General features: G+C 36.3%; 1 protein-coding gene across 4 annotated transcripts in view; it reads left to right on the forward strand.

Annotated features, from left to right (window-relative positions):
- Positions 1-23,829, forward strand: part of IMMP2L (inner mitochondrial membrane peptidase subunit 2) — a 956,525-nt gene that overhangs the window by 263,920 nt on the left and 668,776 nt on the right. The window contains exons 5-6 of one of the 4 annotated variants that reach the window (XM_070787259.1): positions 1,890-2,019; positions 2,431-22,476. The exons of 2 other annotated variants lie outside the window; for them this stretch is intronic. In XM_070787259.1, coding sequence (XP_070643360.1) covers positions 1,890-2,019; positions 2,431-2,439 — 139 coding nt within the window. In that variant the 3' untranslated portion in view covers positions 2,440-22,476. Of the gene's footprint in view, positions 1-1,889; positions 22,477-23,829 lie in introns of those variants that run through there. One more of the 4 variants, XM_070787258.1, reaches the window with a different exon arrangement.

The raw sequence follows: 23,829 nt of genomic DNA on the forward strand, positions 1-23,829 counted from the left end.
AGCATGTGTGGTATTGCTTAAAATGTTCAAGTATATTCTGTATATTTCTTCTGGAGTCTCTGGATAGCAGATCTGATTTTGATTGGTTGTACTCTTTTTTATTTGCCGGAAAGTAAAGAATCTGCCTACAGTGCAGGAGACCCAGGTTCCATCCCTGGGTTGGGACAATCCCCTGGAGAAGGGAATGGCTACACACTTCAGTATTCTTGCCTGGAGAATTCCATGGGCAGAGGAGCTTGGCAGACTACAGTCTGTGGTTTGCAAAGAGTCAGACACAAATGAGCAGCTAATGCTTTCACTCTTCACTTGTCTTATTACTAGATTTAGATCTAACAGCTAGAAACACTGTCCCAAGAACTGATATACCAATAAAAGTTTGTACTGCTATGGGCTTTTAAAGGAAGTTAGAAATGCAATGAGAACATGTAGGAAATAGCTGTAAAAAATGAATTTGTCAAAGAGTAAAGGTAAGCTGTGTAAATTATGAGAGTGGGTAAAACTTGAGACTTGTGACTTGATAGTTATTTTTTAATTAATAAACAATATTATATGTATAGTTATATTTTATGGTAATGTTCATACCGAGTTAAACTTTATATATTATATATAGTGTGTATAATTTGAGAAGATGAATATTACTCTGGGACCTTCTATATTTTGACCTTCTGTGAGGTAGATAATCAAAGCTTTTCTTAAGTGTTTTTTTCTTTTTTTTAAACAGAATATGGCATATATGAACATGTTTTGGGTAAAATTAAGGATTAAAATACTAAAGTGAATTTAGAAAGAATGGAACCAAAAATCAAAACTCAGTTACCAAAAACAAAAGTAAATGCTGATGAAATCAGAATAAAACACCAAATAGTAACACATATGATATATCTCTCAGCCAAATAAACAAATGTTTAAAAATATTAAAATCTTTAAATTGTGAGATATATCAATAAAATACTTTTTAGGGTTAAACATTATAATGTATTAAGTTTTTGTAACATAGTTTAAGATGATGGGTATATGCTATTTCTTTTCCTTTTTTGAGTTTTCCATCTTATTCACATGTGAAAAATGGACTAAAATGATAAACTAAGAACTAAATGAAAAATGTTTTAAAAAAATACTTCTTACAGTTAATCAGTTCTTTAAATACCAGAAAAGCTCTTTTAATAATGAGTGATCAATTCCATAAACATATGTTTTGAAAGTATAATGCTAGTGTACTCTGATAATTCATACAGTTTTTCTTTTCATCTTGCTGAGGGTAGCAGGCTCATAATCCTGTTAACTTCATTTTCACTAATTCAGCCTGAGGGATAAAAGTTAGACATCAGCAAATTGGTGGGGTAAATTGGTCCAGAGCTTTGATCATTACTCCCTGAAATAAAAGATAGGAGCGGTCAACATCCAATGTGACTATTGTTTAGCACAGGGGTTCCCCAGCCTCCAGGCTCTAATGCCTGATAATCTTGAGGTGGAGCTGATGCAATAATAATAGAAATAATGTACACAATAAAATATACTCAAATCATCCCAAATTGCTCCCTCCCTTCAGTCCATGGGAAATTGTGTTCTGTGAAATCAGAGACTGCTGATTAAGAGCATGGTCCAAAAAAATAGCCAGTTGATTGTGAGTTCCACTTAACCATGAAAGACTTATAGCAGAAGGGTGATAGACTGTGCTTTGCTTGCCTTTTTCTTTCCATTTGCTTTCATGAGATTGTAGATTCTGATCTTAGCCACCTTACAACTAAATTAGTAACAGACTTTGGCAGTTAATTGTGCTTTGTCCAGTTCCCCAAAATTCACATCAAAATCACTTCAAACAACTGAGAATGCATGCATGCTAAGTCGCTTCAGTCAAGTCTGACTCTGTGTGACCCTATGAACTACAGTCTTCCAGGCTCCTCTGTCCATTGGATTCTGCAGGCAAGAGTACTGGAATGGGTTGCCATTGCCATCCTTCAGGGGGTCTTTCTGACCCAGGGATCGAACCCATGTCTCTTATGTCTTCTGCATTGGCAGGTAAGTTCTTTACCACTAGCGCCAACTTGTAGCCCAACTGAGAATAATTGGCTCTATTTTTAATCAAGATCAAGGAACAGCAAACTTGCTAGGTATCAGCTATCATTTCATTCAATAAGCATTTCTCGGTAGTCTATTATGTGATAGATATTCTGGTAGGAACACAGAGATGAATAACCCTTGGGTTTTCATTGTCTGTGTACGTAGACAATGGGGAACATGCATGCATGCATGCACACATACATGCACAAACGTGTATTGTGTACAGGATACAGTCCTGGGTTTTGAAGGATGTGTAGGAATTCAGCACGTAGAAGAGGAAAAGGGGGCCATGTGCCATCATGTGAATTGGTGGGAGAGATGTTAAATGAATTTTAAGTAGAAGATTAATACCAATTTGTGATCTGATAGATTCTCTGAAGATGGAGTCATATGGAATATGGAGTCATATGGAATCTCTGAAGATGAAGTAACTGAAATTGCATCTGAAAATTTTAGATCAATTATTATAACTACATTTCAGTCCCTTTGCTAGTTTGGGTACAAAGATGAGTGAAGTGTATTTTTTGCCTTCTCCCAACTCTCGTGTTGAATTGGGAAAGATAGATAAGGCAAAAGAAACCACAGCTCAGTGTGGTAAGTGCTGCAGTACTGTCAGAAACAAAGTTCTGTGGGGCAATTCTAGGTCACTTACCTTTTCTTTTTGTAAATTTGCTTCTCTCAATGGGTATTTTAAATGTCTTTTCATCACTGAAAATCAACATTGTTGAAGTAAAATTATATAAAATCCAATGCACCCTTTTAAAAAAAGAGGTGAAAAATATGTAAGAACATTTTTCCTGGCGAAGAATGGGTGATGTAATGTTATTCTTTGTAAGGAAAAGATTTGAATTTGGTAAGGCCCAAATTTGGCTTCCTCTGCTTAGATTTTTTATAACATTGAAAGTAGGCCTGTATTTCAGAAACAGGCCTTTTGCTTAGAAGGAAGTTTGGGGGCACCGAATTGAAGGATACTCTGTAGCAAGAATAGCAATCTCTGTAATTTTGACTGAGAGGAATAAAAGAAAAAGTTCTATTTTTTATGCTAGTTTTAAAACAGTAAAGGGAAAAATATTTTTAAAACCTGTGTCAATTATGAAAAGGCATTAGTTCTAGGAGTATCAAAGGAATCAACAATAGAACACTTACAGGTTTTCCAAATCATTAGTTAGGCTGAAGATTAAATGTAGTATTTGTCCATATATGCCATCCCTGTAATTGAGTTACACTCCAGAGATCAGCTTTGCCACATTATTTTATCAGAAGAGCCCATCATTATAGCACCTGTAGCCTCTTCTCTGAATTAAAGAAGAAAAAACTCCATCCCAGTATCATCAATATGATTCCCTATAGAAAAATGAGAAGATTTTAAATCCTTCTGAAAATGTGTTCATGCTAATGCCAGTCAAGTCAGACCTGTGCCAGAATTTTTAAATGATTGTTTCTTATTCAAATTATAGACATGCACTTTGGAAAATTTTGGAATGTTAAATAAAATGAAGAAGAAAAAGAAAAGAGTCATTACACGCATTTTGATCTAAGTCAATTTCATTAATTAAACAAGAATATCAATCTGTGAAAATTGTCATACTCCTTTATTATACTTGATGATATTTAGCGATCTATATGCCTGAAATTTTTGATACTTGTAGAAGGTATCTACTATCCTCTTTCCTATCTTAGTCTTTCTTTCACCACTTTTCCCTAGAAGCTGCTTCATAAATTCTCAAGTACCTTTTGTATAAAACACTGCAGGTAGACACCAATGGAATGGAGACCTCATCCAGGGTAGTGGCAGTCTCAGGAGGCTGTTGTTTCAAGGACTTAGTTCTCAGCTTTTTCCTGAAAGTTGATGCTTCAGTGTCTGCAAGTTCGTCAGTCTTTATGAGCTATACCCACCGAATAAATTAATAAATATGCATTTAATAATTTTACAATTAATTTGTCACTCTAACCCTAAGGAAGTGAGTATTTTAAAGACCTGAAATTCCTTTATACTGTTCTAAGTTGCTGACAAAATACCAATTCTTTTCCAATAACCTGTCCCTCTTCTTTATTTAATCATACTCTGATTTTTTTTTTCCATAACCAAATTTCCACTCCCCTTTTCACCCACCTTGCCACCCTCTGGAGACCCCATTTCATAGCACAACCAAAGAAAACAACCTCCCACAGTAGAACGATTTTTTTTTTTTCCTGTATTCTTACAGTTGTCATGGAGCTCTTCTCTTCTACTTCCTTTCACAGCCAACATCTGCAATATGGAGCCACCTTCCTCAATAGAAGACTCTCTCTTAGTCATACTTTCAAACTCTTATTTCTGGGGCTTTCCTTTTATGGATGTCATGTAGATCATTGTTCTTAGATTACTTTTTTTTTTTAAAGGAAAAATAGGAAGGGTCATGTTTAAGCTTTTTTATATGGTCCTTCTCTCATGCTTTTTAAAGTTACATGTGCATTATTTTGATTTTGGATATTGATGGCCAGATAGTTTGTTCTGTTTCCTGATCTTTTTTTCTGAAAATATACATATATCCTATATTTATTATAATGTAAAATATTGAATAAAGTATACATTTAAAATTTATACATCTATGCACACACATATGTGTGTGTGTGTATGTATATATGCATGTGTGTATGTATATAAAGGTATATGTATTTTGGCTCACAATATGCAAATGACTGAACATTACCTTTTGATTCTTCCCAGTTTATTCTCAGGGCCTTAATTTCCTTCCCATTTGTGGCACAATATGTCCTCTGTCCATGGAATTCTCCAGGCAAGGCTACTGGAGTGGGTTGTCATTCTCTTCTCCAGAGTGTTTTTCTCTTTCTCCACCCTACCACCCGAGTATATTTTTGCTTTGGAAAAAGCTATCTCCATAAATACTGTGGCATTTATTTTCTGTAATAGCTTTAGCTGCACATTTTATTTGGTCATTGATTTCTCATCATATGACAGAAATGGCAAGGCTAGCATTTCAGGAGAGCTCCTCTCCTGTTAACAATATCTTCATCCTCTCATTAGTTTAATTCATGATAATATCCAGACAAGCTTTGACCATTAAATCCTTTTAGGCAGCAGAGCTTCCCAAAGGCCATTCTTTGTTTTTGAATAATAAGTTTCTTCAATTCATTTTAATGTATGAAGTTAATACTGTATGGGAATTCATTTTCTTCCTGATGCAATAAACTTTCCATTAATGTCTGAGGTTAACTTTTAAGTTTTTTTTTTTTTTTTTTCTTCCTTACATAGCTGCTGATTAGAGTATCCAACAGAATGTTTTATTCTCTTCTGACTAAATCTCTTTTGGGGGAGATTGTGGTTTTTATAGCTGTTCCCTCAACCCTGTTCCTTCTCTCACACCTTTTTCTTTTATTGCATGGATAATGATGAGGCTTCATCAAAAGCCATTTGTGAAGAACCCTTGGGAAGGTGCTGAGATTGCTTTATTGTGTGTGTTTCTTTTTTAAAAAAAATTCTCAAATTTGAGAAGCCCATATCTTTGGGAAGCTTAATATTCAAAAACTGTCTACCCAGATGTGAAAGATTGCCTCTGTTATGCCGTTACTATTTCTGACAAAGGGATCAGGTATAGTTGTAAGGAACAGGAGATTCAAACGTAAGTTATTTCTTCCCCAAATTAGAAAGGAGTGTCATAGAATAAAATACAGGATATCCTAACTTTGCATAGTCACAATCATAGAATTGAAATCCCCAAGCACTTTCTAGAGATAAGGAAAGACATTGCAGAAATAAATAATAGATATTGGCTGCTTCCAAACAGTGAGTGTGTGCAAGTACATAGAGATTTGCTTTACAAGGCTGAGCTTTTTAATTTTTTCAGCCAGAGATTCTTTGCTGTGAATCTGTCATTTCTGTTGAAGGAATGATTGAGGACATAGTCATACTTGAAGCTGATAATATTTACAGAAGTAATTTATAAGTAGTAAATGTTTTAATTTTTCAGATTTCTATAGTTTGCTTAAGGGAAAAAAAGCAGTACTTTGAGGATGCTTAGTAAGGAGCAGAGCAAGGCAATCAAAGCAGAAAATGTTTACTTAGAAATGCATTTGGGCTTTTTAAAGTTTATGTCTGGTCTCACATTTTGAAACTGGTTTCAAAAGTTGAATTGTTTCAGATTTCCAATTGATGTTTATATAGGGGCATCTTTAGAAGACAGTATAGTCAGCTCTCTTAAGGTTGTTAAGATCCAATTAAGTTTGAGGGGGAAATTTAGTGAATGCTTTATCTGGGGTTTAGGTCACTGGAGTCGAGTGAAAAGCTGGAAATGTGGCAGCCCTGTAATTATCTCACAAGTGAGTCACACTGAAGAACTTCTCTTAAAATTTGTTCTGTGTCATACCCTTTCCTGAGATAGCAATATTTTTCCTTGGAGCTAGAACTACAAGTAATCAAATAAAAGGTGCTAAGTAATAAAGATTTTGGCAATTGTCATAATCTCTATCAGAGAAGCCAAACAGGAAAAAAAAAAAAAAAAAAAACACAACAGTCTTTTAATTCACCTCTTTTTTTAGTATGATGACTAAGCACATAAACCGCCTGAGCTGAATCCTTGCACTGCCGTTTCAAACCAAGGGTAACCTCGGTTAGATAGTCAGTGTGTCTGTGCCTTAGTTTTCTCACTTATAAAATGAGGACAATAATAAAACCTTTTAGGATGTTGTCAGAACTGAATGAACATATGTACATATGGCTTTTTAAGGGAGATGATAAGTTAAGAACTGATGACAAAAAAAAATATTATGAAAATTTGGGAAAGAGCATTCTGGTAAAGTTTCTAAGATGTACTCAGAAAACAAGAGCAGACTGATGGTGGAAATGAATAGCAGCCTGGGCATGAGCAGTATAAGGTACAAAGTGAAAAGCTGTATGGGATCTGGTTTTGTAAGGTTCTGTGAGTCTGGATAAGGACTTAGGATATCATTTTTCTGTGCAACAGGGAGCTCTTGGAAACTTGGTTTTTAAGTACACGACTGGCATGACCTATTTTTTTTATAACTATTTTCATTAAGGCTTACTATAATCAGAACAGTGACACATAACTAAGTGGTACTGAATATGGGCCCAAGAAAAAGACCTGCAGAGAATTTTGACAGGTTGAACTTAACAAAAGGGCAAAAGCAATTCAATGGGGGAAGGATAACCATTTCAGCAAATGGTGATGGAGCAACTGGGCATTCACAGATAAAATAATGAAATTGACGTGAAACTCTTAATGTAAATAAAATTAACTCCAAAAGAATCATTTGCACTTAAATGCAAAACATAAAAGTAAAAGAGTTTTAGAAAAAATGAATTAACAGGATGAGATTTTTAGGATCTAGGGCTAGGTAAATAGACTATATTACCAAAAGCACAATCCACAGAAGGAAAAGTCAATAAATTTGATCTCATTTGTTCTGTGAAAGACCTGCGTAAGAGAATGAAAAGATAAGTTACAGACTAGGAGAAAATATTTACAAGAGACTTACCTGACAAAAAAACTAGTGTCTAAAATATGTAAATAACTCGAAATGTAGCTTATAAAGCACGCAGTCCAATTAGGAAATGGGCAAAAAACTTGAAGAAACATTTCATCACAGAGCAAATAAATACTTGAAAAGAGGTGCTTGTCTCTAATGGCATCATTTTCTATTAGGGAAAAGTAAATTATTGATAAAACCACAGTAAGTTAATACTGCACACCTGTCACAATGACTGAAGTACAAAAGAACACCAAATACCAACGAGGATGTGAGGAAACTGCCTCCCTCACATGTTTCTGGGGAGGATATAAACTGTTACAGCCACTCTGAAAACAGTGCAGTGTTTCTTATGACTGTAACAGCAGTTACTGTATGACCCAGAAAAAGCACTCTTAGACATTTATCCCAGGGAAAATGACAACTTATGTTCATACAGAAACCGGTACTTGAATGTCCCAGCCCAAACTGGAGATAGTCCAGGTGTCCCTCAAAGGTGAAGTGTTACATGGTGACACACGTGTACCATGGAATCCTATTCAGCACCAAAAATGAATGATACATGAGACACCTGGGCTGAGTCTTGAGGCAGTTATTCTGAGTGAAAGAAACCAATCCCCAAAGGTCACATATCGAATGATTCCATTTATAGAACAGTCTTGAAAATACAGTTTAGGACGTGGAGAACATTTATGGTTGCCAGGGGTCAGTACCAGGGGTTAGGGGTAGGAAGAGGAAGGAGGAGATTATGCCTATGAATGGATAACAGGAGGGATCCATGTAGCGGTGGAATCCTGCTATATCTTGTCTGTATCACTGTGAGCTTCTTGGCTATGAATTTGAGCTACAGTTTTTTTTTTTTTTTAATTAAAAAAAAATTTATGTATTTTTTATTTTTATTTTTTTTTAAATTTTATTTTTAAACTTTACATAATTGTATTAGTTTTGCCAAATATCAAAATGAATCTGCCACAGGTATACATGTGTTCTCCATCTTGAACCCTCCTCCCTCCTCCCTCCCCATACCATCCCTCTGGGTCGTCCCAGTGCACTAGCCCCAAGCATCCAGTATCATGCATTGAACCTGGACTGGCATCTCGTTTCATACATGATATTTTACATGTTTCAATGCTATTCTCCCAAATCTTCCCACCCTCTCCCTCTCCCATAGAGTCCATAAGACTGTTCTATACATCAGTGTCTCTTTTGCTGTCTTGTACACAGGGTTATTGTTACCATCTTTCTAAATTCCATATATACATGTGCTAGTATACTGTATTGGTGTTTTTCCTTCTGGCTTACTTCACTCTGTATAATAGGCTCCAGTTTCATCCACCTCATTAGAACTGATTCAAATGTTTTCTTTTTAATGGCTGAGTAATACTCCATTGTATATATGTACCACTGCTTTCTTATCCATTCATCTGCTGATGGACATCTAGGTTGCTTCCATGTCCTGGCTATTATAAACAGTGCTGCGATGAACATTGGGGTACACGTGTCTCTTTCCCTTCTGGTTTCCTCAGTGTGTATGCCCAGCAGTGGGATTGCTGGATCATAAGGCAGTTCTATTTCCAGTTTTTTAAGGAATCTCCACACTGTTCTCCATAGTGGCTGTACTAGTTTGCATTCCCACCAACAGTGTAAGAGGGTTCCCTTTTCACCACACCCTCTCCAGCATTTATTATTTGTAGACTTTTGGATCGCAGCCATTTTGACTGGTGTGAAATGGTACCTCATAGTGGTTTTGATTTGCATTTCTCTGATAATGAATGATGTTGAGCATCTTTCCATGTGTTTGTTAGCCCTCTGTATGTCTTCTTTGGAGAAATGTCTATTTAGTTCTTTGGCCCATTTTTTGATTGGGTCATTTATTTTTCTGGAGTTGAGTTGTAGGAGTTGCTTGTATATTTTTGAGATTAGTTGTTTGTCAGTTGCTTCATTTGCTATTATTTTCTCCCATTCTGAAGGCTGTCTTTTCACCTTGCTAATAAGTGCTTCCCTAGTGGCTCAGACAGTTAAGTGTCTACCTGCAATGCAGGAGACTTGCGTTCGACCCCTGGAAGAGGAAATGACAACCCACTCCAGCATCCTTGCCTGGAGAATTCCATGGACAGAGGAGCCTGGAGGGCTGTAGTCCACTGAGTCACAAAGAGGCAAACACCACTGAGTGACTAATACTTTTACTTTCACTTCTGCAAGATATTACCACGGAGAGAAACTGGACAGAGGGTACATGGCATCTATCTGTATTATTTCTTACAACTGCATATGAATCTACAGTTGTTTCAAAATAAGTTTAATTAAAGAAAAACCCCATTATTTCAGCTGATCACTAGAGAATGTATGGCCCATTATTCTGATTTAACTGCTCAGAAACAAGATATTTGTTATTATGATTTAACTGCTCTTCTGATTTAACTGCTCAGAAACAGGATATTTGTCTTGTACTTTTAGGAAGGCTTTCAGGTGATGCTATATGCAAACAGGATGCTGGAGCTCTGCACAGCTGTACATTAATCCCCCTGGGCTTTGCATGCAGGCTGTTACTCATGCCTTCTTTAGGTTGTGATACCTACAATTTGACTTTATATGTCTAGGACCTGATCTTGGGGGACCTGTGTCACTCTCTCAGCTGAGACCACCATCTAAGAATACGTAAGATGCACATATATATGTATCTACACATATCTTACTATTTTACTCTTCAAAGTACACTTTACTGTTTTTTCCAGGGTCCATTCAGCTTTTATTTCAGACACCTGAACACCTGTTGAGGTCCTTTCATAGCTTGTAGTTACTGTAATTTTGTCAGCAAGGATGCCAGAACTGCTTATTCATACCTGCAGATTGCTCTTCATCCTTTTGTTGCCACTTCTCTTGAATATGGGCCCTGGCTGGCAGTAAAATCCTGTGTGTAAACACAACTCATGCAAGTCTTTTTTGCATGGTAGTTGTAGGAATCTATTTAAAAACAATAACAGCATCTGATTCAAATTTGGAGTTCCTCTTTTGAGTGCCTGCTGCTTATGATCAGAAACCACAGTAAACTTACTTTATAAGTTTTATGCTTTTTCATGAGAACCACTTTATTTTGTCTTTTTACAGTAATAGAAGCATACATTTCATTTTTCTTTGCTTCAGCTACGCTTTTAAAGAATATTCTGGTGAAATCCCACTGTTAGTAGTTTCTATTTGTTCCTGGACTTGCCAGACTCTTGATTTTATATTGGCCACTTAATTCTCTGTTGCATTCTGAAGATTATTTTTTTGATGTGGAGTTCAGAATGCTTAGCACTTAGTAGGTATACAGTGATTGTTATTAAATAAGATTGACAACTACTTAAGGGTTACTGCTGTGTATCAGCACTTCAGCACTGTAGACAGTTGTCTGCATATAGCTTTCAAATTTGTGGTGAGATACATAAATATAGAAAATGATCAGTGGGACAGAGCTGAGAACCTGCAAATAGACCCACACCAATATGTCCAACTAATTTTTTTTAATAGACTTTATTTTCCAGTACAGGTTTAGATTCACAACAAAATTGAGCAGAAAGAAGAGAGAATACCGACACGTTTTCTCCTTCCCTCCCTGGCCCCCAAAGCCTCCCCTGCTGTTAACATCCCCTACCAGAGTGGTACATGTTACAGTCAGTGAAGCCACCCTGACACATTGTTATCACACAAGTCCAGAGTTTACCTTACAGTTTGGTGTTGGGGTTTTAGATTCTATGGATTTTGACAAATGTATGATGATGTTTCTACCACTACAGTATCATACAGAACAGTTTCTGTGCCCTACAATCTCTTTGCTATGCTTGTTCATTTCTCTCTCCCCACAACTACTCACAAATACTTACCGTTTTACATCTTCATATTTAAACCTTTTCCAAAATGTTATACAGGTGGTATCATAAAATATGTAGCTTTTCAAATTGGTTTCTTTCACTTACTAATATGCTTATGAGTTTCCTCCATATCTTTTCATGGCTTGATAGTTCATATTCCATTGTATGGATGTACAGATTATTTCCACACTTACCTATTGAAAGATACCTTGCTTGCTTCCAAGCTTTGGCGATTATGAATAAAGATGCTCTAAAACTTGTTAGAACATTTCACTTGTTGAACATGATGGAAACTCTTTCAAACTTGGCACTTGGGTGTGTATGTGTGTGTTTGTATTGAATTGTACACTAGCCTGATGCCTTCTATTTCTTCTTTGTCTCTCATCTTCTTGATAAAGTCTCACTGTCATTATTAGCGACCTGATGTTTATGGCTCTGGTAATTCAGGACAAACAATGGAAATCTGTAGACTGTTCCTTTAATCAAGTATGGTCCAAATAATTTTCCCTTTTGATTGTACTTGTTCCCCTTTTTCCTTTAAGTGTATAGAATTTGTTTGCTCATGGCAATTCTTGTTATTGCTCAGTGCATAGCCTCTATTTTATTTTAATTACTTTTTTCTATTGCCTGCATTCCTGACATTCCACTGTAAGTATCCATGTATTTAGTGGTTGTCCTTATAATTTGCTCTCCTTCAGCTTATTTTGATATATATGTATCCTTGAAAAAGGATTATGCTGTTTTTGTTTCATTGTATTTACTTATTGTTAACAAACACATAACACTTTTAATATTTCAGATACCATTTTAATCTTTTTCAAACACGAATTTATTTAATGTTTACAATAACCCTGCAAGTTAGATATTTTTATCCCTGTTGTCACAAAAGGCTAAGTAATACCCCACGGGTACATACCGCACATGTGTGGGGTCAGGGCTTCAGCTCGGCTCATCCAGCTCTGGAGTTCACACCTTTAGCCGCTGCAGCGACCCACCCCTCTCGGCATACAAGGTGCTCTGCTGTAAACCTCACTTGGTTCTTTCCGTGTTGCCATTTATACTTCAAATTCATGACCTTTAATTGCTACTTGATGTTCTGTTATGAGCATATACTACATTTTAAACATCAAGTTTTTTGAGGTAATATACACTGTGTGATAAGTTCATTTAAAATACATAGTTAACTGAGTTTAAACACATGAATATATCCCTGTAACCAACACCACAATCAATACATACATTTCCTTCACCCCCAGAGATACCCTGCACCCCTTCCCACTCATCCTACCCATGGCCCAAGAAAACGTTTATCTTTGTGTCACAACACATGCATTTTTCCTGTATTGCATTTTTATAGATGGAGTCCTATTATACATGCAGTTTGCTTTTGGCTTTTGTTGTTATTCAGCATATTTTGAGATTCATTCTTACTGTTGCTTGAGTTGGCAGTTCACTTTTTTATCATGGTGTAGTTTTATATTGAATAGATACACCATTATTTGTGTATCTGTTCATCTGTTGATGGACATTCAGGTTTATTCCAGTTTTTGGCAAGAATGAGTAAAGCTGGCACGGAACTGTATGCATACCTCTTTGTAGTAATATATGTTTTCATTTCTCTTAGGCAAATACCTAGGAATGAACTTTCTGGGTCTTGTGATAGGTATATATTTAACATTATAAAAAATTGTTAAAATGTTTTACAAAGGTTTTGTGTCATTTTGCACTTTTGCTAGTAATGAGTAAGAATTCAGCTTCCTTTACATTCTTGACAACTCTTGGTTTTATCAGCCTTTTTCAGCTTTTTATTTTGAAATAGTTATAGAGTTATAATTGCAGAAATAACACAGGAGGTCCTTTGTATGCCAGCTTTACATAAACTACTTTCTGTGTAATTTCTATGTATTTCTATGGGATTTTTATATGGTTAGATTCATGTAGTTACCACTGCACTCAAGGTACAGAACTATCTCATTACTGCTAAGATTTTTCACACTAGTCTGTTAGAGGCACACATATCCCCTTTTCCTCCCTTCCTCCATCTCTTCTCACTCCCTTTGTGAAATCATGCAGAAAAAAACTAACCTATTATCCATTCCTATAGATTTTCATGAATGCTATATAACTGTAAATGTAATAATAGAGGCTTCTCAGGTGGCTCTCGTGGAAAGGAATCTGCCTGCCAATGCAGGAGATATAAAAGAAGCGGGTTCAATCCCTGGGTTGGGAAGATCCCCTGGAGTAGGAAATGGCAATCCACTCCAGTATTCTTGCCTGGAGCATCCCATGGACAGAGGAGTCTGGTGGGCTATAATCCATAGGGTCACAAAGAGTCAGACACAACTGAAGTGACTTAGCATGTAATAATATACTTACAGTCCCATCAGATTAGCTGGTTCTACTCAACACAATTCCTTTAATATCTACCTATGGTATTGACTTGTATGTATCAATAGTTATTTTCGTTTTCATTACTGAGTGATACAGATATAATGATTTACCTGTTGAAAGACGTTTGAATTGTTGCCACTTTTTGGCTTTGGCAAAAAAAAAAAAACAAAAAACGCTATGAACTAATGTGTATGTGCTTTATGTGGACATAAGTTTTCATTTCTCTAGGATAAATGCCCAGTAGTATATGTTAAGTTGTTGCTTTTGTTATTTTTTTAAGAAACTACCAGACTATATTTCAGAGTGGTTGTACCATTTTACAGTCCTACCAGCACCAGGAAGGTATGATTTGTCCAGTTTCTCCACATCCTTGCCAACATTTGCTATTGACATTATTGTTTATTTTAGCCATTGTAATCATTAAGTAATACTACATCATTTAGTTTTTAATTTACATTTCCTTAATGGCTAGTGGTATTGAACATTTTTTTCATGTACTTAACTTGCCATCTGTATATCCTCTCTGGTGAAATGTACAGTTTTACCAGTTTTTAATTTTAAGCCATTCTAGTGGAGTGTATTGGCATCTCACTGTGGTTGTAATTTTTGTTTTCCTGATAAATTATAATGTTGAGCATCATTTCATATGTGTATTGGTCATCTTATGTCTTGTTTAGTGAAGTGTCTCTTTAGATTTGTTTTGCTGTTTTTTAAGTTGGCTTATCTGTTTTAGAGTTACAAGAATTCTTTATTTCTGGATACCAGTGCTTTGTCAGATACATGTGTTGCAAATATTTTCTATCATTGTGTGGCTCACCTTTTTCATTTTTAAAATTTCTTTTGAGAAGTAGAAGTTTTAAATTTTGATTTGTCCATTTTTTCTTATTATTAGTGTTTTTTTACATCCTTTCTAACAAATCTTTGCTTACTCAAAGGTCATGAAAGTTTTCTCCTGGGAATTTTATAGTTGTAGGTTTTACATTTAGGTCTAAGTCCTGTTTGGCAGTTAATTTTTGTTCATGTGCCATATTTGTATTATTCTATCCCCTATTATTTGTTGCTTAGGCTTACTAGCATAAAAAAACATTGACAACACACTGTCTTATATGGCTCCTTGTGACTATGTATAAAAGTATCTCTGAATGGTAAGGTGTATATATATGTGAATCAAATACACACACGCGCGCACACATATCAAGTGTATGCAAATTGATATCCAGAATGGTTGCACAAGTTTATCTTCCCATCAGCATGGTGGGAGAGTCCCTGTTTTCTTTATTTTGACTTGTGAATAGCTACAAGATTTTTCCTTCACTTGTTTCTGAACTCAGATTTCATATTATGTGCTTCTCAGCATGCTTCCTGATGACAATCTGTGACTATGTTCTAATTCACTTATTCTAATCTTTTGTGGAGGGAAAGGGTGAACCAGTACTCTTTCCTGGCCTAGGTTGTGTCCGAATTATGACTACACAGGTTGAGAGTGAAGGCCTTAGGTTCTGTACCATTATTAGTTCAGTGCATAGGTGTTGTGATAGATTTTTTGCCAACTTGACCACTCTTTCATCTCCTTTTTGGTTCTCACCTTTTGTCCTTATTTTTCATGATCTTGAATTGGTGACCTCAGGTATATGAGATATTAATATATATAATTAAGTGCCAAATTGTGTGAAAATAATTTTTGATGTAGTTATGAAGGCTCTAGAGTTTAAGGTGAAAATATTTATGAGCAGATGGTGATGTGAGCAATAACTTCAGTACCTCAACATGGGTCATATCTTAAAAGTCTCTTATGTAAAGGAGAAAGCCATCATGTTAAAAATATGCTGGGAAAAGCTGTAATATGCACCTGGAAACTTTATGTATTATAAGAAAAACCTGTATTGAACAGATGTTTAGAGTCTTAAGGATGCCAGTATAAACCAGTTAAATTTACATAATTATTTTATGGGCTAAAATATTAGTTGTTTTCTCACTGATGGAAAAGTTCATTTACTGCTACACAACACTTAGCTGGAGTAAGAAATACCTGGACTAACATTTAACCTGAAATACTGACTGAGAAAATTACATGTAAAAGTGAAAGATTTCTTTTTTTAGTTTTCTCAGCCAAGTTCTTTCAGTACTAATATTAGTTTCGAATTATATTTATAGAAACTGTCACTTGCATTAAATGTTGCTTGCATCTGGTGAGTGTTATTTCACAGTATCAGCAATTTAGTTGGAATCTGTCCTTGCCAGTTTTGGTGTCAAAACTGGAAAATATTGAGAAATCTTTGAGTACCTTTGACAAGGTCTTGATATTTCTTTCCTGTGAATGAAGCATATATTTTTTTTTCCTCCTACTGCTCTGGTAGTTTTGTGTTTAAATTATGTAAATATTGGGAAAAAAGGGAAAAATCACAGCATAGATATTATTTGCTTATATAAATAGCTTTATGTGTGAGTTCAAACTATTCTGCCTTGTTTAAAAAAATGTCTATCACTGAACATATTTTTCCACACCATGTTTGATAGACAAATTTTAGTTTGTTTCTAAAGCCATATATGATGCCTTCTGGGTTGCTCGGGACAGTTCAGGTTTATGCCTGTGTTCCAGATGTAATTATTGATAGCATGTTCTATCACATCCTATTAAACGACATGCTGGTCATGACCTACTAATTTGATTTCATGACCAGAACTGTATTGGGTTGAGATTTGTATCTGGATTCAGATATTCTCCAGTATTAGCTTTAGCTATGTCATCCTGACTCACCTCCTTTAAACTTCCATTTCTGCATCCATCTCTGGTAAGGATATTGTGAGGATTAAAAAGATAATTTCTATAAAGCACTTCCTATCATGTCTGGTGAATGGAAGAACTTACTGTGTGCTAGTTATTCTCATTACTTATACCATAAACATGGTTTTCCTCTTCTAAAATTATATTACACAGAATATAATTGATTAAAAGTTTTTTCCACATTATTGTGAGACCTTTCAAAATTAGAGATAAAACTGTATTCTTGTCAATCAGCAGTTTTAAAGCATATCCAGAAATGCCTGGAGAAACAGTAGTTAAGTTGTTATACGACACCTATAAGAGAGAAAAATCTTTGGCTTTTCAGCTGAGTTGAGTTCCCCACGAAGAAGCCAAATGTAAGGGATGTCATTACTGAAAATGCATTATTTTGATATTTCTTGCCCTATCCTGCTTACTATTCACTTATATTTTTAAAAACATTGAAACACTTTCATCTTGTTTTGCATTTAAAATAACATGTAGCCTCTTGATGTTGAAGCATTGATGCCCTTTTGAAATATTAGAATCAAAAATTATTTTGGTAAAGTCAAAGCATCAATATTTTGATAATCACTAAATCAATGTAATCGACTTTATTTATAAAATGAGATGTTAAATTTGTATCTGCACAGCCTTTGAGCTAATACTCAATAATGACTGAGGTAAGTAGTCTGATTCAGATGTTTGGCTCCTCAGTTAATTTTGCCGTGTCAGATTACTGTTTTCTGAATTTCCCTATGTTTCTAACCTATGCATTGTTGTCTGCATTCTACGTCTCATTACTGTTGTCCTGCCTGAAAAGCAGGACATGGTGAGGTGTATATGGAGAGTTAAGCCCTTTGACTTGTTAGTTTGATTAGCCTTGCATCCTCCACATTGAGTTTCATTCTGAGGAGGAATGAGTCCTCTTGACTTTGGCCATTGTGCTGTGAAAGTAGCTCACAAGGATTTGGATGGTTGTTTAACAAAGGTAAAAAATACATGTCAGTGTTAAGGCAAAGTACTTCTTATTCTATCATATAATTTTTCTTTTTTTTTCTGGCCATGAGACATGTGAGATCTTAGTTCCCTGACCAGGGATTGAGCCTACGCCCTTTGCACTGGAAGCATGGATTATAGTTATTTTTTTTAATTGGAGGCTAATTACTTTACAATAATGTGGTGGTTTTTGCCAAACATTCACATGAATGTACATGTGTACATGTGTTCCCCATCCTGAACCTCCCTCCCCATCCCATCCCTCAGGGTCATCCCAGTGCACCAGCCCTGAGCACCCTGTCTCATGCACCGAACCTGGACTGGCAATCTATTTCACATATGGTAATATACATGTTTCAATGCTGTTCTCTCAAATCATCCCACCCTTGCCTTCTCCCACAGAGTCCAAAAGTCTGTTCTTTACATCTGTGTCTCTTTTGCTGTCTTGCATATAGGGTCATTGTTACCATCTTTCTAAATTCCATATATATGCATTAATATACTATATTGGTATTTTTCTTTCTGACTTATTTCACTCTGTGTAATAGGCTCCAGTTTCATCTACCTCATTAGAACTGATTCAAATGCATTCTTTTTAACAGCTGAGTAATATTCCATTGTGTATATGTACCATAGCTTTCTTAGCCATTCGTCTGCTGATGGACATCTAGGTTGCTTCCATGTCCTGGCTATTGTAAACAGTGCTGCAGTGAACATTGGGGTACACGGGTAAGCATGGATTCTTAACCACTGGGCTGCCAGGGAAGTTCTCCTCTGCTATATTCTTTCCATTATTAACTCAAGTCACTTCTCATGATAGCCTGAAAAGTAGGCATTTCTATCCTCAGAGTAGTTCAATATTTGCTGAACTGTCTCAAAACTAGTGAATGACAGCCTTGAAATTTAAACTCATTAGTGTCTTCGTCACATTAGTTCAGACTCCTGAGAAGTTTGTGGAAGCGATTTCTGAATAATTCTTCCAGATCACAGTCCTTACCCTTGTGTTTTTCACTTTTATCAATGACACGTTATATGTCAGTATCACCAAACCAGGCTAGGATTCTGAAAAACAGAAAAAGGTTTACAATTCAAAAAAGAAAAGAACCCGTGGCAAATTGGAAGAACTAGTAACTGTAAACAGAGGATAGCTAAGCAGAGATGCATGCAGGGGAATTCACATAGGGAGGAAAACAAGAATGAAAAATTAAGAGGCTGCCCGGCAGTTCTCTTTTTCTCCTGCAGCTCTGGTCATGACTTTATTATATAGACTTTGGAGAGAATCCAGAGGAATTCAACAGAAATTATTAGAAGGTTTGAGAAATCTATGATGTAAGTCTCAGAAACTGGGTTTATTTAGCCTAGAGAAGGGAGGTCTGCATAGGGACTTAATTACAGTCTTCAAGTTCAGTGAAATCATAGACATAGAGGCCTTGAGTATTTCCCAGAAGAATTGTCTTTTGACAGGCACTTTCATATATGATTGTTTTCTTGGTTTTCACCGTGCATGAGAGGATATTATATGAGTGATGATGAGCAGCTGTTCTTTGTTCACTGCAGGGAGACAAGCAAGAAAGAGCTTAAATCACCAGAGGAGTGATTTAGGGAGAACTCTGAGAACTTTTCAACTATCCTGGAAGCTGGTGGAGATTCCTTCAGTAAAGACTTTATTTTTTCAAGAGTTGTAATTTTGTGTGTACACTGCCAAAATTTAGGGAATAGATTTTAGACTGAAAGGAGGAAAAAATGTTGCATTGGCCTTTTTTCTTGGTTTAAAGGTAAACACACTTTTTTTTTTTTTTTTTTTTTAGATACTTTCTCTATGAGCTCTATAAAAGCATAAGGGCACCTGTCAAAAACAAGGCTGGATGATAGACATCTTCATGTTACAATTTTAAGCTTTAGTTCAGTTTGGTAGGCCCGCTTAAGCACCCTCTGATTGGGGCTAAGGCCCAGGGAGGTCCTGATCTTTGAGAACAAGGTGTTTAGATGCTATGAGCTGCTGTGACACTGGTCACCTGCACGGATCTCCTCATTTCTGACTGAAATGCTGTTTTCTCACTGAAAACAGATTGCAGAATACCATCTGTGCCTTTTCATTGCCTCTTTATAACTGGAGGAACATTCTTTCCTCTATTGTCTAGTCTCATCTAGGTTTTAGTGGAGGGTTGGTTTCTAATTAAAGTGACATCATAACTTTCATTATAAAGTTATGAAATGCAGGTAAATATTAATATAGGATCTCTGTTTGGATTTCCTTTCTTTCCTCCTTTCTCCCATGAATAGTGACTGAAATCCTGCTACGTACTAGGTACTGTTCTAGGCATTGGGGATACAAACCAGTCAAGACTATCTGCCTTGGAGAGGTGGATAAAAAATCACATCTATAGTGTGATAAATGGTGACACATGTCATTATATAGGACCCAAAGTTCAATTTGAAACAGATTTGTCAGGAAGACCTCACATACCTAGGCACCACGGATGTTTCTGTTGCCTATTCTGGGTCTGCCTCCTTCTTGCCCATGGTTGCCAGGACAGGAAGCAGTAGCTAGGCACCTCACTTCTGTAGAACTGCTGACCTCTGATAGAAACAGAGCCTGAAAGATTTAAGTCATTTACTTGTTTTTTAAAAAAGAAGTCCATCATGTTTTAATAAACACTAATTATGTTTAAAAATAACCTCTGAAGACATTTAAAACATCCTGATGGCCATGAATATGGCCCAAATTTAGCAGTCATAAAGCAGTCTTTTTCTTTTTTCTCTGTCAGTATATTTAGAGAAATATGTCCCCTCACTTTATGTCTCATTTTATGTTGTGTTTTGCAATTGTGATTTTTGCAAAGGTCATCTGGCAATGGAGTGTGAAAGGATTCAACAGCCATACTCAGAAAGCCCACATGATCACTGATGTTCAATAGCATAACCTTTATCTTACAAGCAAAGCCTTTTAAGACAAAAATAAGAATGATGTGGAATTACTGCTATAAGCATGGGAAGTAATTGAAGTATATCCTTGGCTTTTTTGTGTAGTGGTAAGTTGGGGAAGGGATGGTATTAAGAGATAAGGTATAGGTTAGAACTTGGCGATAATCACTGGTTTAAATTAATAATTTTCAGTGGATATATTTAAATAGGATGTGATTCAACTCAAAACTTTACTTTTGAGGTGTTGGATGTTAGGAGATATTTAACTGTGCTAATCCCCTGCCAGAGGAGCCTGGCAGGCTACAGCCCATGGGGTTACAAAGAGTCAGAGATGACTGAGCGAATACTACTACTACAACTAACTGTGCTAATAGTTCTTATGTTCTTTAATATAATTCCCATCCAAATGGCCTTTAAAATGAGCTAAAACCTATAGCTGTGTCAACCTCAGGATTCTTCTGTGGGTACGGAACACTTAAATTCAGAGTCTTAGCACTCAAGGATAAAAGAGATGGATATTTTTTCTATTTCATTCTCAAGCTCTGAAATAGTTAGCTGTTTTTCTTAAAATTCCCAGAATTGGTCTTCTGGTTTGTATATCCCTTCAAAGGGATATTTCAAAATCTCTGAAAGAATAACATGTTGTAATTTCATGTCCAGGTTCAGTTCAAACCCATCATCACTGCCCAAACCACCCCACAACATTCAAGGCTATTTAGAATTTGTCAGAAACTTGTCTTTCCAGGCTTTTCCCTACCTTTAAACAAATCGCCTAAGTCCAGGTAAACAGAAATTGCCTGTTTCAGAATACTGTCTTTCTTTTGACAAAATGTAGTGTCCCCCACAATGACACATCTTTACTCCTGCTTACATGGGAAGTGATGTCGCCTTTGAAACGCCCATCACTCTTTGTTTAATGTAGATATCTCACTGTGTCAGAAACAACAGTAATGAGGAAAACAATAGGAAAAAAAATCCAAAATAAATGACAGGTAAAACTTCAAGTGACTCTTGGAAATGTAAAATGGGCAGTTTTCAGTATGTTTATCTATGGAATGAATTTGATTTCGTGCTTATGAAAACCTAGATTCTGTTTTGTTGAAATTTGGTTAGTTTATGTTTCTCAGCTTCACAGATGACAGTCAAATGTTACAGACTTGTTAGATGCCAAGCCTTCTTGCTTTCTCCTAACTATCTCTTATAGGAGGTGACCCAGGGAATTTGCCTGGTCTGTGAAACTGCTTGAGGACCGTTTCAAAGGGCAGGCTCCTTTACCTCACCCTGGTCAGCTCTACGTTTTTGGTGTGATTGGGCACACAGTCTATACGCTTTTTAAAAGAATGATCCTTTTTCCTCCTAACTCTGGACTCAAATGTGAAAAATGGCAGCTTTTAAATTCATTTCAACTTTGAAGCAAGCAGCCTTTGCAGTTTTCATGTTCAATGCCTTGAGGGAAATATCTTCTTAACAGTGCAGCTTTTGTCTATTAAAATTGTTTTGGTGGGGGAGGCTTGATTTTGGGGAACAGAAGACTCTTAAGTTACATTTATGTCTGTGATTTGAGTGTCCTTCTCTCTTCCACCCAGTCATGGTGCCTGTACAGAATAGTTACTGTGCTTAGTACCACAGTCAAAACCAGGATTTGTAGATGTTCTCCTGACAGCTTAGTAGATACTTTGGAGCAGTTAAAACTGGAATATGTTAGGAATTGCATTTTATATCTTAATACAGTTCTGCGTAAGTAGGCTATATGCCCCTTCTCAGTTTACTTCCCACCTGGAAACTAAAGAAGTCAGGTTCTTTCTTATGCTGGCATTGTAAATTACCACAAACAAGAATTCAGGTGCTTGATGGTAGTGGTCTTTATATTTTTTAACTTAAAAAATATTTTATTGGGGTATAATTGTTTTACAGTGATGTTAGTTTGTGCTGAATAACGCAGTGAATCAGCCATGTGTATAGCGCAGGGAACTCAGCTTGGTAGTCTGTGATGACTTAGAGGGTTGGGGGGGGTGGGAGGGAGTTTCAAGAGGTGGTAGTCTTTAAGCAAAATTGTTTCTAACATCTAATTACTGTCAAGTTTAAGAATGGTGTCATAGCACTTTCTCTAATATGGATGCAGATGCCCCTTAATGTTTTATTGGTTTGTAGCGGACCATCCTGTAGAGCGTGTTCTATCACGCATCTCCCGAGAGTACATATTGCGGCCAGTTTATCTTGAAAGATAACTTGAAGCATTCCTCAACATGAATTATTTTTATAGATGGTATCTTAACAAGTCTTTGAAAGTGATTGGGAGTGCCTCCTTTGGAAACTGGTTGTCCTAAAGCATTGGGGCCAGGTTCTAAGTTTCTGGAACCTCACACCCCTGTTGATGAGTATGACTGGTGACTGTTTTCTGAGAAAAATAGTCTTCCTCTGTTTATCATTGGGATAATATCCACAGGCAGCTGTTAGGTTTTCATGAGATGATGCAATCCTGCCTGTTAGCTGATGAGCAAGTTCAATATGCCCTTAATTGATTCCCATTTCTTTTTGGAGACAATTTCAAGCTCTGTGCTTCTTTGTTCTTATCAGAACTCAGTCCTGATAAATAGTATTTGTGGAATATTACTGAGGAATATGTAATTTATCCATTCTTTTAGAAATTAGATCTTTTCCTTAATTCAAGCCAGGCCACTGGAGAGCTACCTTTTGCCTCCCTAGAAAATTGCTTATACTGAGTTGTACTGTGATGCTTTGTCATTGGCCAGATTGAGAGTCATTATTAATAAGCATCCTCAGGAAAGTCATTATTGGATTCATCACAGTGCAGTGGGTAAGGAGAAGGTCCATTCAACGCACAACATTTGCTTTATGAACACTCATGAAGAAAGTTCTCGAAATTCTCAGTGTTAGGAGAGACTGAACTTCCCTTCAGCAACTGTTGCTGAGACTCCTCTAACTAATGATATTGTTGCCCTCCTCTAACTAAGCTTCTGTTAAACTTTTTGTGAACTACACTGACTTTCTCAGGTAGCACTAGTGGTAAAGAAACCACCTGCCAATACAGGAGACATAAGAGACTCGGGTTCAATTCCTGCATTGGGAAGATCCCCTGGAGGTGGGCATGGCAACCCACTCCCGTACTCTTGCCTAGAGAATCCCATGGACAGAGAAGCCTGGTGGGCTACAGTCTATAGAGTTGCAAAGAGTCAGACACAACTGAGGTGACCTAGCATACATGCATACACTGACTTTATCTTTTTAAAAAATTAGTATTACTTTGCCCTTATCCCAGTAACCCGTCTTTTTGGTGTTATAGTATATTTCTGTAAGTAGTAAAAAATGCTTTTGAAGTGAGATTGGGAA

The sequence above is a fragment of the Bos indicus genome, chromosome 4, assembly GCF_029378745.1.
Source record: "Bos indicus isolate NIAB-ARS_2022 breed Sahiwal x Tharparkar chromosome 4, NIAB-ARS_B.indTharparkar_mat_pri_1.0, whole genome shotgun sequence".
Classification (NCBI taxonomy): Eukaryota; Metazoa; Chordata; class Mammalia; order Artiodactyla; family Bovidae; genus Bos; species Bos indicus.